The following is a 12,628-nucleotide window of genomic DNA, read 5'->3' as shown; positions in this document are numbered from 1 at the left end:
TTGTCCCAAGAAATACTGCATTATTAAAATAATCACAGCCCTTTTATTTTATTGTTTAATGGCTTTTGGAGATGTATTTCTATTTCCTATTTATGCACTTTCACATGCCAGAGGAACATTTCCCTTTCCAGTCTATCCAAAGCCCAGTGTTCACTATTAAAATCACTATCCAGTATCAAGGAGAAATGGCAAACTAATTGTGCTAAAGGCCAGGAGTGGAACCAAGGCACATGCTGACTTTGTGTGACTTGGTGTGGCCATATCTCCTACACAGGCCCATGATCATGCCTCTATTTACCTAACCAATTCTGCAGGTACAAATCTATGCACTTTGCACAGATCACTGATCTGAGCACCAGAGGAGGCTGGTGCTGAGAGAACAGTGACCTATGCTCACAGGAAGATCCTGGTTTCAGGACACGTGAGCTGACTTCGATGACAGATGCAATTCTTCATTATACTGCAATCTGGAAGAAAGGTGCAGTTTTTGGAGAAACATCTGCCTTTATTTCACCTAACAGTCCTATTAATTACCTAGGAGTGAAAATTGTTGCATTCTTATAAAAAGCATTGTTTCAGTTGTGATGCAGTGTGTTAGACAGTGTGTGACAATGTTGTTCTCCATTGGCTTCAAACTTATCAATCAAGTATTACAATATACATGTATACATCACTTTGCTTTTGAAGTGGAGAGTAAGGGTTCGTCTTTCCCTCATTGAACTTTAGGCAAAATTTTTATGCCATCCTGCTTCTTAAGACAGTTTCCTCACCCTCCCCCCGTCCCTTCCTGTGTGTGTGTGTGTATAGTTTCTCAGAAAAGGACACATACCTCTTCAAGTTATCCTTATTTTGCATGATTCCTGTAGAGATGGACCAGTACTGCACAAAAAAAAAAAAACCCTCTGCTTTAATTAAACTACTGTTACGGTTTTAGATACAGCAAGATATGAGTCAAGACTAGCTGGGAAATCTCTGAGAAGCTAAATACTTCAACAAGTTAAGCTAGTTGTGATTAAGCTCCATCCCATTGCAGCTACATTAAGATGCTCCAGAGACTAAACTAGGCTTTGCAGTGACTAGTTGACTTGCTCTTGAGCCTGGATGTGTCGATTTGTTTCTCAGAGTCACCTTCCCACTGGAAAACAAAGCAAAACAAAACAAACAAAAAGAAAACATAAAAGAAACAGAATTCTCATCCTCAGAGTACTGTAAAACTTATTTTTTTATTATTTTATACTTATTAATTTTTACCTGTTAAGAAATAATACCGGAGTACCATGAAGGTGGCATGGCCAGAAAGTCTCTAAAATTGCAGGACATGCTGAGGTGCCTCATACTCTGACTTTAATAATTCTGCCAGTCTTATTAGGGAGTTTTCTGCACATCATTTCCAAGGTATTCATAGTTAGAATTGTTTCACATGTACCTTGGCTCTTCCCTCCAAACTCCACCATACAGAGTTGCATGGATACCCTCCTGGTTTCAACCCCACTGAGGTTTAGTGAGAAAAGAAACAAACTAAGTACCACTCATAACCCAAGACGCTGTCATCCAACATGTGGGTATATCTGTACTTCTTTCAGCTGGCAGTCATCAGTTTAGGAACAAAAGACTTGGGAACCTCATGCCATGGGAGATACCAGAAGGGCTCACACAGACCAGGCTCCCAACCAGCCCCTCCTGTCCTTTGTGGTGTGCCATTGGCCATACCTCCTCTCTCTTCATCCCTCCAAGATCCCAGCCCATCAGCTACTACTGCTTTTTGCTTCTGGACTCCGTTTCAGCCCTGTTGAGTGATCCTGTGTGCACCAGGGTTGTTTTTCCAAGTAACTAAGCCTACACCAGTACCAAGACCAGGTTGTGTAACGGGAAAGGCCTGCTGCCCTATGGCCTCAGTAGATGCAGGTATCATTACAACTGGTACACTTTACCATGTTTGTTATGAAACAATAATAATAATTATAATAAAAAGTACAGGAATTTTCATCAAAAACATATGAATCCCACAGAAGTTGCACCAAATACTCAACTAAAAGTTGAAAGTTAATTTCTACAGCTTGAGACAATGAAGCAACTCCTACCACTGACATTCATGTTGCTTAGAGGAGGGGAGGACGCTCCTCTAAACTTTTCACTGCACTGGTGCAAAACACTCACTGGACTCCAGCTATCACTGTGGATGTCTGGGAGTGCATTACTGTACACAGCAGTTCTGGGACACAATGACAGTGAAATGATGTTGAAGAACAATAATTACAGCCTTCCAACAGCATTCATTTTGTAACAATTGCAATAACAACAACAACAACAACAACAAATCCAATGAGCTCTGAGAGACAACTGAGAGCATTGCAAGAGGAAGGTGCAATACTTGTTTACCAGTTGAAGAGGATGGTAAACTTTATGCTCCTTGCAAGATTTTACTTTAAGGTATGCCAACAAATAGTAAGCAGTGCAATACTGAATTTCACTGATACTAGAAAATTTCAGGTTGACTGTTTCAGCACACAGTTTGCTAATTCTTCATGCTGTAGATAACATTTTCTGCTCAGTTGGTCTGATGGCACAGGGCTCCAGGGCCTCTTAAAAACAGCCATGCAGTAGGCTGCATGTAAAGTGTAATTCTATAAACAGGCACATCAAAGAAGTGTGTGGTAGTCTCAGGCAGTGGCACAAAGCAATTCAGCATGAATAGTCCTTAAGAGTCTTCTTTAATAATCTTTGCCTGCCCATAAATCAATTATTTTTTTGTTATGTACTGAACCTTGAACCACTTTTCATGAGAGAAACGGACTATGTTTTGGGCACCGTGGAACTTAATGAATTGTTTTATATGTCTGTACAGATGCTAACTGAAGTCTTTTGTTTCAATTTGTCTTTTCTTGCTAGCTGTCAAAATGGAGGATGTCGCAAGCGCAGGAAATCTCATAAAATTTGCTAGCTGAAGCGTTTAAGAAAGCATGATAATATATGACAGAAGTAATCATTTTACTGGCATTTTAATCTTGCATTAATAACAATTAAAAAAAAAAAAAGAGAGAGTGATACAAGCATAGTTTACAACTCATCTGGAAATAGTAATGATACCTTCTTTAAAAGTATAGGGAAAGACGCAGATTTTCTTTTCCATTAGCCTTTTCTAGTGATGTCTTTCCTCATACCAGTTGGAATGCAAGACCCGTCTGTTTCATTTTCCTAGAAGACATTTTGGATTACTAGGCAAACAAGAGGAAGCTGTGATTCAGCGTAACTGCTAGGTGCTGCAAGCAGATTTCCCAGCACCAGCCGTGCACTTCCCAAGCTGAGCAAGCTGCTTCCAGGCTCCCCGAAGCAATGTGGGTTGCAAAAAACCCGTATTTCCACAGCTGTCCTTCGCTTGAAAGGGCTCCCTGTGCTTGTGGAGACTGGTAGAACATGGGCACAAATGGAATAGCCTAATGTGCCTAATTGCACTCTTACTAAACATAATCTAGGAAATAAACTAGTGTTTCTGTATATGCATTTTGCATTTGTAAATTCCTGGCAACAAGTGGCTGTTGCAAGCCAGACTCCAAAGCCACCCACTTAATGGCCACTTGCCAATGGCACACACCAGCCGCATGCAGGAGCCCTGCTGCAGGCTGTCCTCTGCCTACACGGCACTCCTTGCAGCACTCTTACTGGTTCCCCAACCCACATGGCCAGGAGATGTGGGGTCAAGCCCAGGTGCCATTTGCTAACATAGATTCTTTTGGTCAAATGTTTTCCGAAGAGCTCATTTCCCTGTAGTGGGATTTGTACTGTCTCCTGAAAGCTGGGTGATATGCCTGCCTGTGCAGTGCCCAGTTTGTCAGGAAAGGAGGACAGGAGCGTGAACAGAAACACCAATATTCAGCAACAGAATTAGTACATAGTTATACTCTGAAAGCTCACAACTTATAGGTCTGGAAGTTCATTTTTCCACTAAAAAGTATATACTAGATTTTCTTTCATTTTCCTAAATTAGGTTACTTCATACAGCTGTGAAAAGCAGAATTTGAAACCTAACGCCAGAGATGCATGTTTAATTCCTGGCCTAAAACCTGCAAGGTGATGCCTGCACCAGGACATTTCTTTTGTCTGCAACAAAGGTCAAAGGACAAAGCATCACATCAGCCCTTTGAAATCAAAATTCCTCTTTAAAAGTGACTCAGTGACTATTGGTTGATCTGATAACCTCAGTAAATTTTGTGCAATATATATTGCTAACACTATTTCTTTAACACAGGAACCGTGAAATGTTCAATTATCCCTCTCTCTGCAAGTACTTAACACTTCATCAGAAAGCTTTTCTATTGCAATTTACAACAGCAGCAGTTTTAGTTGGATCAGCCAGATTCTCTAGACTCTGTCTGGATTCTACTCCACAGATACTTCATTTCTGGTGCTCTTTTTACCAGGAAAAGTATAATCTGAGAATGCAGGGTGCTCCCTCTACACAGCATACATCATGTTATGTTCATGTTTTCAGGCCAAGTGGAAAAAATACTACATCTGCACACTTTGGGACAGCTGAAAAATATACACAGATTGCACCTACTATGCCTGGAGATTTAAAGCTCGTTGTTTTTTAGCCTTGCAGTGAGACTGTGAGACCAATGCCTCCTTGTTAAGTACACAGTTTTGAAGAGAACAAGTCAAATCAGACCTGATCAAAATGTGGCTCCACTTGATGAAAAAGTTACTGCTGACCTCTCCGAGCTTTATGTTGGACTTGTAGTTCCTGTTCATCATCTGTAAGCTGAATATTAAGGGAAAATGGTCAAAATTAAACCTTCATGTATGAACAAGTCCATGTTTTCCCCAGGAAACATTCAAAAATATCTCTCACCATTTCTATCGCAAGGCTGAAAGGAGGACTGCTAACATCACACACCTACAGCCCTGTCCCACATATTAACTTCCTAACCACAATTCATTCTCCACTCACACAGGTAAACATCAGCTGAGCTCAACTGATTTCCCCTGACTGGGTGAGATTATGCTAAAAATGACTTGTGTAAGCTGCAAATGATGTACATATTGCTTAACTTCATGCCCATGTTTTAGTAACAAATTCTTGTTTGTGTGAAGCTTGTGTAAATGCATGTTCCGGCAAACTGGAGCAGTCTGAAACCTGCTTTTTATATGGCTTACAGTGGCCTATTCAGCATAACTCCTGAGATGTTGATGCTCCATGCAGTAGCGTGCAGGATGGAGAATATGGGCAGCACTGTTTAGCAAAGGAGTTGGGCATTTGAAAACTTCAGGACTGGTACAGCCTGAAATCGATACCAAAAAGCAAAGCATTTTTAATTATTAAAGGAGAGTACTTGGAGCAATACGGTCACAGAATTTCTACAGATAGCTTAACTGTTAATTCTTTTGTTTGTTGTTGTTGTTAATTCAATTATGCCCATTTGGGCTTAATATGCCATTTTGGGCTTATTTGATTTGTCAAGCTAGAGCTCTTGCAATCATGATTGTATTCAAATATGATCTCATATTAAAATCATCACTTTTCGAGTCCTGACCATTGATGGAAAAAGTTGAACATATGGAAATTAAAAAATATATTTTGCAGACACTTCCAAGTAAAAAAATATCTAGAAAATTAAAAACATTTCTCTTTTCAATAGCTTTACATTTTAATGCTAGACTTTAGTTATACTGTGTCAGTCTTCCACTTGCTAACAAAGACTTCATTGGAAGCTCAATGAATATGGTTTCTCTTTAAGACTTTAGTTTTGAAATAAAGATGATCTTACATTGAGTACTACTATTTTGTTGCACTGTAATTTGTCTTGAAATCATTCAATTACCTTTATATTCATTTTTCCCCAGACTTCATCTGCAGAAATGTTTAATTTTAACGTTTATTTCCTGTATTGATCACTTCTGTCCTCCTTATCCAATGCATCCAAAAAAATATTATCTAAAGCCTTTCAGTAGTGTTGTATGCAAGACACCTGCATTAGTAAAACCATCATATGGTACTGCTAATGAAGCTTATGTGCATTAAGTACCATGGATACTTAAGCTGAAGGAAGAGACAGCTTCCACCTCTTCTGCCCTATATATTGTGTTTGTCAGTACTACAGTGACACTGAAAACTACTTGTGGTATATTGAAGTCTTCCAATATTTTATTCAGTGACGAACCAACTGATGACACTTTGTAAATCCATGAAACTTAGCTTGTTTGTGATGCTTGCCAAGCACACTCCAGACAATCATATTTATATGCAAAATTTATGCTTCCTCTTATTTGAAGACTGTGTGATCACCCCATGTGTTTCTGAAGGTGCAATCTAACAAGCCCTTCTCCTTCACTAAAAAGAACTTACTTTGTATTATTTTATCTTGTAGTGTTTTAATTGTCAGTAGCTGAGCTTTTGATGCTTACTGGAGGGAATTAGTCTTCCAAAAATATTGTTTTAAAAAAACATTCTTTAAAGAAAAGTGACTCAAAATTCAACTCTTTTCCTTTTCCCTTTCCTATTCTTACCCTCCAGACGAAAGCAGCTAAAAATACTCCCACTGCATTTTCCTCCACACAGGAAGATACACTAATATGAGAACAAGAGGAGTTTATTCTTCTCAGCAGGAATAAAATGTAGGCTCAGTGGTCTCCTAGTATGTTTACATGAAGATTTCCCTCTGAACTTGAATTCTGGGGGTAAAGTCTTTCATCAAACTATGTACATTGTACTCTAGAGATCACTCCAGATGCAACAAGCACATAGGAATACTGCAAGAAAATTTAAAAAGTGATCCTTTCCTACACTAACTAGTTTTACAAGTATATGTTTTAATGCTGAGTAAAACTAAATGCTGAAGTGACTGGGCAGTCCTATTCCTTTTTCCGGCAACAAGCACGCCAGTAATGCTTTTAGTGACTGTCAGACTAACTTGATATTGCTCAAATAAATCAGGCCTGACATAGACCTGGGAATGAAAAATAATTGCTGTAAATAAGTAAATAAAATCCAGTTTCTACTCAATAACTTTCAAGCAAATTACTAAGATACTGCAGTAGTGCATGAAAACCAGAGGACAGAACTTAATTGAAACAACATAAATACAATTTAACTGGACAACATTGTTCTCTTTATCCAAAGCCAAAAGAAATACCAACATGTAAAAATAATAAGAACAAGAGTTAAAAGTTAGATATCAGCCCTAGTATTATGAGAAATAAAAACAACACAAGTGTGGGGCTTGTGCTGGTGTCAATTGTGATTTTGATCTCTGTGTTATTTTGTCTTCTGCACTGAAATCAACCTTGAGATGCATATTTTTGTGTGTGACTATTATAAACTTGGTACAGGACTGTGACAATGAAACAGCTTGATGATTGCACCTCAGCTTATCCTAGTGCTGCTAGAATTTCTCAGCAGTCTAATAACTGCTGTCTAAGTTGCAGTATTGCCATCCATTTCTCTAGAAGACTACATATGCACCATGGTTTCCTGATGATAACACTATATAGCTCTTTTAACTGATTAAATTCCTGGATAGCCATTGAAGTCAGATTCTGGCTCCCTATCACTAAGATGATTTAAGCTGTGATCTTCATCTAATGGCTACAAATGCAGGAGTTTGAAGTGGACACTTGCTAACCTAGGAAACTGCATCCAACAGTAACAAGCCCTTGAGAAGACTTTCATCACAGGCAATTCTAAAAAAACCAACAACAAAACAAAAACAAAAACAAAAACAAAAACAAAACAAAACAAAACAATCAACCAACCAACCAAGCAAAAAAAAGCACAAGAAATATTTAGTTCTTCATTCTGAATGTCCATTCAATACCTCTTAAAATAAAAGTATGTTCACATTTCACAGGAATAGAATCATAGAATCAGAGAGTCATAGAGTCATTTGGGTTCTAAAAGGCTTCCAAGATCATCTTGTCCAACCATCACCCTACTACCAATGTCACCCACTAAACCACGTCCAACCTTTCCTTGAACAACCCTGTACAACCCTGAACAACCCTTGGTGTATTAGGCACATCAAGCCTAATACATGTGGGGACAGAGAATAGTATTAGAAACAAGTGGGCCATACTTCTCCAGCATACATGTACTCTGGTTTGGAGTTCCTTCTACACGTATAATGAAGTATATATATATATAAGTATAATGAAGGGACTCTGGCCAAATTCCATTAAAAGGACAAATCCCATTAGGTCTGAGGATGTGATCATTATGAAATTCCTTCAGCTAACCTTTTAAAGCATTATCTTAGTATAGATTCACTTATGGCTCATCAAAAAGTATGCACATGTACCGTTCTGCATATAGTAAAACATCACTGATGCCACAGAAAACATGGAAGCATGGATGGCTGGAACTTAGCAAAGCATGTTGGTTCTTTTGCAGGTCAGCCTGCATGAAGAAAAGTTAATCACTGCCAATGGGCAAAATAACTAAAGAGCTTGAAGTTTTGCCTCATTGCCTGGGGTTTATGGAAAGGTTATAAACAGCTAGAAGTAAAATAAATTATCTGACTTCAGCAATGCCTTATGCCAACTTACTTCAATACACAAAGCATTATCCATTCTTAAAACAAAACAAAAAAAACAAACAAACAAAACCAACCAATGACAAGTAATTAAAAATGTTCCCATGTAGCTTCTGAGCAGGAAAGTACTATGCTTCTGTTGTTGCTTGTCATTGAGGTAGGTAAGGAGAAACACCCTGGTGGAGGTTTGGGATGCAGGATTTCCATAAACTGTTGATTAACTTCCATGTTCCACAAAGCAGGATTTTGTGTATCCTTGTCCACTCCACTTCCTCTAGACAACAACTTATTCTCATCCATTCTTGCCACTTTAAGACTGTGGTATCTTCTGTGATGCCTATGGCCCCATGGCTACATACAACAGTTAAGCTGAGTGTAGTTAGAGACAATTACCAATGAAACCTAAAAATGGAAACGTTAAAAGTCCTAAATTATAGCCCTAGTGAGCCTTTGAGGTATTCTTGTTGTGTCTCTTAATGGAAACCCATTTCTAGTTACATAGCCCATGAAATGTGTGGTTTGAAGATCTGGCTTCAGAGGGGCTGTATATAACTGGACAGCATTTAGAAAGAATAAACATGCATACAACATTTTCCAAGAAGGGCATTTTCCTTGGTTAAATTTATGCTCAGGCTTAAGCTTTTAAAGCACATTCAACAATAATCCAAACACAGCTAGCAAACAAACAGGATCAAGTGACTAGTTTCCAATTCTTTCTGCTTATTTTGTAGATGATGTGCATTGAATCTGCTCTGAGCTACAGAAAGAAAAAGACACTTCTTGTCCCAGGAGGCTTCCACACAGAGATGTCTCAAACTCATGAGTAAATTGATTACACAGATGATTCAGCTGGTTCTGGCATACAGGAAAAAAAAACCAAGAGACTATTTTTAGCTTAGTATTTCATTATCAGTTTAATGGCATCCTGAGGTTTATCAGTCTGTCAGGTCAGGAAGAAAGTACACCTTCTTAGGGGGAAGCACTGAAACAAATTTCCTCATTAAGTACCATGTCTCCTAGTTTTTCTCTAATGCCAGAAGGATCATTTTTTACATTGCAAGTTTGGTAACCGTAAGCCAAATCGTTATCTGTTGGCTATCTCCATCACTTTTACCTATTTTGTCTTTGGCTACTGCATTTTAAAGTGAATGCTTCTGGGTCTTGATATAGTCTCCATACATATTTTATAATAACACTGATACTGACATAGGGAAACTGATCGCTGTGTATATATGAACATCTTACTATTCTAATGCATCTCGGTGGATTTTTGTCTCATCTTTCTAAGACTGTTGCATTGCCAAAGGTTAATTACATTTCCCATGCCATCTGGGCATTGTTCTCAGTTAATCATACTTATCATTACATTTTTTCAGTCTTCCAACATGAGCATCCCCAGTGTTTTTATTAGAAAGCTTATATCCTCCAACAAATCTCCTTCCTTCCTAGTTCCTGGTTTATCTCTTACCACAGCTGTGGATGCAGAATAAATTCCTGGTATCACATCATTCAAGAAAATTCATCTTAATGATCTGGCACACTTGTTGACATACTTGTCTCTATAATACCCTCCAGGCATACAATTTATCTGTAACCCTAATAAAGAAAACCGATTAAAAAGAGTAACAAAAATCAGCTGAAAGTAAGCCAAAGACTTGTTCAGACCCCTCCTCATTGCAGCTCTTCTCCAAAGTCAAACAGTCCCATCCTTACATTAATTAAACATATGTGCATATAATGTTTGTGAGATCAGCCCTTTCTGACAGCCAGTATCTGCTTCACGCACGTTACATTCCTGGCTGCCGATACAGTCAGTGGATGGACTAATTATGGGTAGGTATTTGTGACAAGTGTTCCCGGAACCTAAATACAGATTATCTGTCTCATTGCGTATATCCATCAGCTCATAACTGTCAGGCAGAGCTGAAAAAGCAAAACAGAGGAATAAAATTCCCTTTTTCAGTCCCCTAACACTTAACAAGCTCGGCACCCACCAGAGCTCAGGTATATCATCCAAAAGCAAACCACAGTAGCCTAATGGCCAAAGTAGGTAGGTAAGTAATGGCAACAGGCCAGTGCAGGAAGATATGAGGGAGCCCAGATGGTGGCAAATTTAACCTGTTTATTTTTTTATGCTAGTGCAAGGTAGTACCTGACTCATTGCCATTTGAGACTTTTGGGAGAAGATGTACTTGCTTATGATTCTGAACATGCTCTGTTTCTACACAACTGTGAACAAGAAAATGGTGACAGTCCACCAGCCACTACTCTTAGGAGTTTCTATGAAGATGTCTTTGAATCATCTCTTTTTAAAAAAGACATACACAAAATCTTGTGCAATAGTCAGTCAGGTTTGTAATTTTTCATTACTCTTTTTTGATTTATTTAAGAGAAGCTTTCAAGTGAAACTAAGTGGATAAAACATTGTCTGAAACCTATATAAATGAGTGAGAATATGAAAAAGTGGGTGAGACAGTGAAACCAAGCAAGAGCAACATGGAACCATAGAAACATAGAACAGTTTGGACTGGATGGGATCTTAAAGCTCACCTGGTTTCAACCCCCCTGAATGGGCAGGGACACCTCCGACTAGATCAGCTTGCCCGAGGCCTCATCCAACCTGGTCTTGGACACTTCTAGGGATGGGGCATACACAGCTTCTCTGGACAAACTGTTCGAGTGCCTCACTGCCCTCTGAGTGAAGAATTTCTTCTTAACCTCTAATCCAAATTTCTCCTCTTTTAGTTTAAAACCATTCCCCCTTGTTCTGTCATTCTCACTTGTCCTGTCTGACTGAGAAAAAAAAATAAAAATGTTCTCCATCTTTTTTATAGAGTTTCTTCAAGGACTGGAAAGCTGCAATGAAGTCTCCCGCAAGACCTCTTCTTTAGTCTGAACATCCCCAGCTCTCTCAGCCTTTCTTCATAGGAGAGGTGGTCCAGCCCTCTGATCAACTTTGTGACCCTCCTCAGGACCCATTCTAACAGACCGATATCCTTCTGATACTGGGGGCCCCAGACCGGGACATCCACTCTAGGTGGGGCCTCACAAGGGCAGAGTAGAGGGGGACAACCATATTCCTCCACCTGCTGGTCACATCTCTTTTGATGCAGCCCAATATGCAGTTGGCCTTCTGGGCTGCAAGCACACACTGCTGGCTCATGTCGAGCCATTTGTCCACCAGAACCCCCAAGTCTTTCTCTGCAGGGCTGCTCTCAGTGAGCTCATCTCCCTGTCTGTACTCATGCCTGGGATTGCCCTGATCTAGGTTCAGCACCATGCACATGGCCATGTTGAACCTCATTAGCTTCAGGTAGGCTCATTTCTCCAGCCTGTTCAGGTCCCTTTGGATGGGATCCCTTCCTTCTTTGGTATCAACTGCACCACTCAGCTTGGTGTTGTCTGCAAACATGCTGAGGGTGCAATTGATCCCATGGTCTGTGGTATTGATAAAGACAGTAAAAAGCATTGGGCCCAAGACAGATCACCAAGAGACACCACTCACCACCAGCCTTTCCTGGGCATAGAGCCATTGACCATCACTCTCTGGGTGTGACTTTCAAGCCAGTTCCTTATACACTGAATGCTCCACCCTTCAAATTCACATCTTTCCATTTCAGACATCAGGATGTCATGTGGGATCATGCTGAAGACCTTACAGAATCCCAGGTAGATGTCATCAGTTGGTCTTCCCTTGTTGACTGATGCAGTCACTCCATCATAACAGGCTACCAAATTGGTCAGGCATGATTTGCCCTTGGTGAAGCCATGCTGCTGTCTTGGATCACCTCATTGTCCTGCATGTGCATTGACGTTGCTTTCAGGAGGATCTGCTTCATAATATTCCCAGGTGCAGAGGTGAAGCTCATTGGTATGTAGTTCCCCAGATCCTCCTTTCTATCCTTTTTAAAAATGGGAGTGATGTTTCCCTTTTCCTAGTCACTGGGGACTTCACCTGACTGCTCAGACTTTTCAAACACGATGGAGAAAGGTTTGGCAACTATATCAACCAGTTCCCTCAGGACCCTGGGATGCATGTCATCAGGACCCATAGACTTGTACTGTTCCATTCCATCAGGTGGTCTCAAGTTTGCTCTTCACTT

At 39.8% G+C, this 12,628-nt stretch overlaps 1 protein-coding gene across 7 annotated transcripts in view; it reads right to left on the bottom strand.

Moving 5' to 3' along the window:
* Positions 1-12,628, bottom strand: part of MARCHF3 (membrane associated ring-CH-type finger 3) — a 69,431-nt gene that overhangs the window by 23,586 nt on the left and 33,217 nt on the right. For 3 of the 7 annotated variants that reach the window (XM_038170935.2, XM_038170933.2, XM_038170934.2), the window contains 3 exons: positions 4,667-4,759; positions 3,088-3,195; positions 830-879 (listed from right to left, as the gene is read on the bottom strand). The exons of 3 other annotated variants lie outside the window; for them this stretch is intronic. In XM_038170935.2, coding sequence (XP_038026863.2) covers positions 830-855 — 26 coding nt within the window. In that variant the 5' untranslated portion in view covers positions 856-879; positions 3,088-3,195; positions 4,667-4,759. The remainder of the gene's footprint in view (positions 1-829; positions 880-3,087; positions 3,196-4,666; positions 4,760-12,628) is intronic. One more of the 7 variants, XM_072031208.1, reaches the window with a different exon arrangement.

The sequence above is a fragment of the Anas platyrhynchos genome, chromosome Z, assembly GCF_047663525.1.
Source record: "Anas platyrhynchos isolate ZD024472 breed Pekin duck chromosome Z, IASCAAS_PekinDuck_T2T, whole genome shotgun sequence".
In the NCBI taxonomy this organism is placed as follows: Eukaryota; Metazoa; Chordata; class Aves; order Anseriformes; family Anatidae; genus Anas; species Anas platyrhynchos.
The sequence above is the reverse complement of the archived record's forward strand: the minus strand, read 5'-3'. Positions and strand labels throughout refer to the sequence as shown.